Raw genomic sequence first — 2970 nt, forward strand, 5'->3', positions numbered from 1 at the left:
TGGGCAAAAAACGGGGGCTGGGGTAGCCTCAAACGGAGGGTAGAGTGCTGATAACGTACTCTGAATGCAACCGTCCAGCGACTCCGAGTCCTGCCAAGAGAGAAAGCGTTAGCGGTACCATGGCACGATACGCCCCGGTGCCCTGACGAGCCCTGCACCCAGGAGCGCAGCCATCTCCAAATGCAGGAGGAGAGAAGATCAAAGGAGAAAACTGCTGTCCTTTCTAGTTTCTTTTGGCACTGGTGATTCCAGGTAAACAAAAAAAAGCTCTCCCAAAACGCGACTGGAGTGCTCGCAGAGCGCTGTGCACAGCGGCGAGATTTCCCAGCTTTTGCTTACGCAGCAAGTCCTTCTCCTGACTGCGCTGGGTGGGGCTGCTATTAAACCATTACCGCAGCACGTGAGTGCGTGCGAGCGAGCGTATCATGGGGTGGATGGATCGGCAGGCCCCATGTTTCGGATACCCGGGGCTGGAGATGCCGGCCAGCGCTCGGGTACATTAAAGCCCAGTGTTATGCTCCTCGGTGGGCTAAGGGGAGTTGCAGGGGCAACAGTTGGGCTGAAGCTCCTCAGCCTGCTGCGGTCTGAAGTCCCTCCACAGGATAAGCGGCCGGAGCTGTTTGGTACTGGGGAAAGCCGCTCACCAGTGCGATTCCTCGTTATTCAAAGCTGTTTGCCTCTCATGAAAGGCTCACTCCGGGAGCCAGGAATTTTCTGCAGCGAGAGATGCCTCACAACAGGATCCGCAGACGGCATGTGAACAGGGTTGCCTTTGGTGCCTGAGCACACGCATCGATACATAGGACGCCTGTTTCCTGCCCGGGGATCAGAGATGATGGCTTCCCTGCTTCCACCTTAATTCGGGAGAGCCTACCAGGCAGAGCCTGCCCATGGTGTCAGGACCAATTCCAGTGCTAGAGGCCAAATTCTGATCTATTGCATGGCTGTAAATCAAGAGAGCTTGCCAAAAAATAATAATAATAATAAAAATAAATCTGTACACATCTGTAGAGAGGATCAGGATCCCTCCTTTCCTTTCTATTTTAGAGGGGACCCCTCTGGCTAACTTACAGCCAGTGGGAATGAGTTTCGCTACAAAACCAAAGGAAAGTTTACTCAGGTGTCTGGCCAGATCCTCATCTGATCTAAATCCACCTCCCTTCACTAGAGACAAGAAAAGCATTTCAGCCGCTGGCCCAGAAGCCCTACAGCCTCCTGCAGAACAGGAACAGCTGCATGGACATGCCTGAAAACATACCTCAGTCCCACAGCAAGATTGGGAGAGAAAGTTAAACAAAGCAGTGCCACAACAGCTTACGCTGCCACCGGGGAACAGCAGGATGAAGGGATCAGGAGGAAGCAAACCGTTTCGCTGCTTCCACTCCGAGGGAACACGTGTTCATCGCTCCAGATACCTTCACTGGCTTGAAAAAATGCAACAGTCTCGGAGGAAGCCTAAATCAACCTGCACCCAGAGCAGAGATGACGCTCCTCAAGCAAGCTGTCCCATCTCTCGCAGCCACCCAGCTCAACGATCTTTAAATTCCTCCTTTAGAAGGTTGGGTGTTTTAAGCACAATATGAACTCCCTGCTCTGTTGTAAAGCCTTCCTGTAGGACAGCCTGCACAGGAGAGATGAGGACGTCCAGGCAACGCCTCCGCAATCCCTGCCTGCACTGAGCTGGGAGAACACCGGTGACAGGCAAACCACACACGGCCCGTGGCACGGCACTGCTTCATTACTTTTTCTGCTGTTTCTCCTGATCACAGCAACAAGCAAGGCTAAATGGCAGCAGGCTCCTAAAGTGTTTGCAACTCTTCTGAGAGACCAGCTGCCTCCTGCAATACCTCTCAAGGCCAACGCAACCAGATAAACAGAGGTTAAGGAACTATTTTTCATATTCTTAACCCAAGGACTCAAAAAGCAGGAGGCCTGTGTGCACACTTTAAAGTGTTGAATGTCAGGACCAAGCATTTAACCCTAATCCTAAATGGGCTGTTTTAAACAAGCTTCTTTCCACCCAGAAAAGAACAATATAAACCCCCAACTTTTATTCCATTAATTGAAAAGGAAAGTCTGGAAATTCCCAGGCACTTCATTGTCTGCAGGAACAGGTCTTCAGACAAAAAACTTCCAGATTGTGGAGGTCAAGAGAAAACTGCCGAAAGCTGACAGCCTGCAGCTCTCTGCACAGTTCTGGTCAAGACCACCCCCACGCAGGGTGCGAGGAGAGGACGCAGCAGAGTTCAGGAAATATAAGAAGAGAAAGCAGACCAATAGGAACTGTGGTACAAGTTGTACAGACTCAAAAGAACAGCCTAAATAAGACATATTCCCTTTACATAGTATGCTGGACCTGCTAAAAAGAGGCATGAAGGGGGCTGTAGGGTAGGGAAACGGGTACCAAGCCTAACATGAAGCCTCTGACAATTGGACATACTAATGATATTGTTAAGTATTAATATAGTGCACTGAACATTACACATCGTTCCTCTCCCGTGCCTTGTGAAATGACAGAGAGGCCAAGTGCAGCCAGCTGAAGGCGAGCGCAGCTCCAGTAACCTCTGTTGACACCAACCTGTCCCAGCAAGCGTCTGTGCCCTTGTCAGATAAAACTGGCCTTCACACAGGTGCTCTCCCACCCGGCACCAGCCACCACAGAGAGCCCAGCCAAGTGCTTGGACACACTATCACAGCAGTGTTATTGCTGGTAGCGTTTGACAACAATTTCCCTCTGACCCTCCACGGTCCACAGGTTCAAAATCTCAGTCAAAACCAGCTGGGGGGGGGGAGCGGTTCTGTGCTGTCTTCTGCCCCCATACCTCTTCCCCTGCTTGAACAAAATTCTTTCAGATATCAACACCCCCCCAAATGAAATTTGTTACATTTACTATTGCAAATAAAACAAAGAAGTCAAAATATTTGCACAAGTCAGTGCATGGCTGTAAGGTTCTCACACCATTACTGCTG

General features: G+C 50.4%; 1 protein-coding gene across 1 annotated transcript in view; it reads right to left on the reverse strand.

Moving 5' to 3' along the window:
• The window catches only part of LOC103922266 (rho guanine nucleotide exchange factor 40-like), an 80306-nt gene that overhangs the window by 64613 nt on the left and 12723 nt on the right, over positions 1-2970 (reverse strand). The window contains exon 2 of the mRNA XM_009330375.1: positions 6-90. Within this exon, the coding sequence (XP_009328650.1) occupies positions 6-90 (85 nt within the window). The remainder of the gene's footprint in view (positions 1-5; positions 91-2970) is intronic.

Source organism: Pygoscelis adeliae, unplaced genomic scaffold (assembly GCF_000699105.1).
Source record: "Pygoscelis adeliae isolate BGI_AS28 unplaced genomic scaffold, ASM69910v1 Scaffold458, whole genome shotgun sequence".
NCBI classification, from domain to species: Eukaryota; Metazoa; Chordata; class Aves; order Sphenisciformes; family Spheniscidae; genus Pygoscelis; species Pygoscelis adeliae.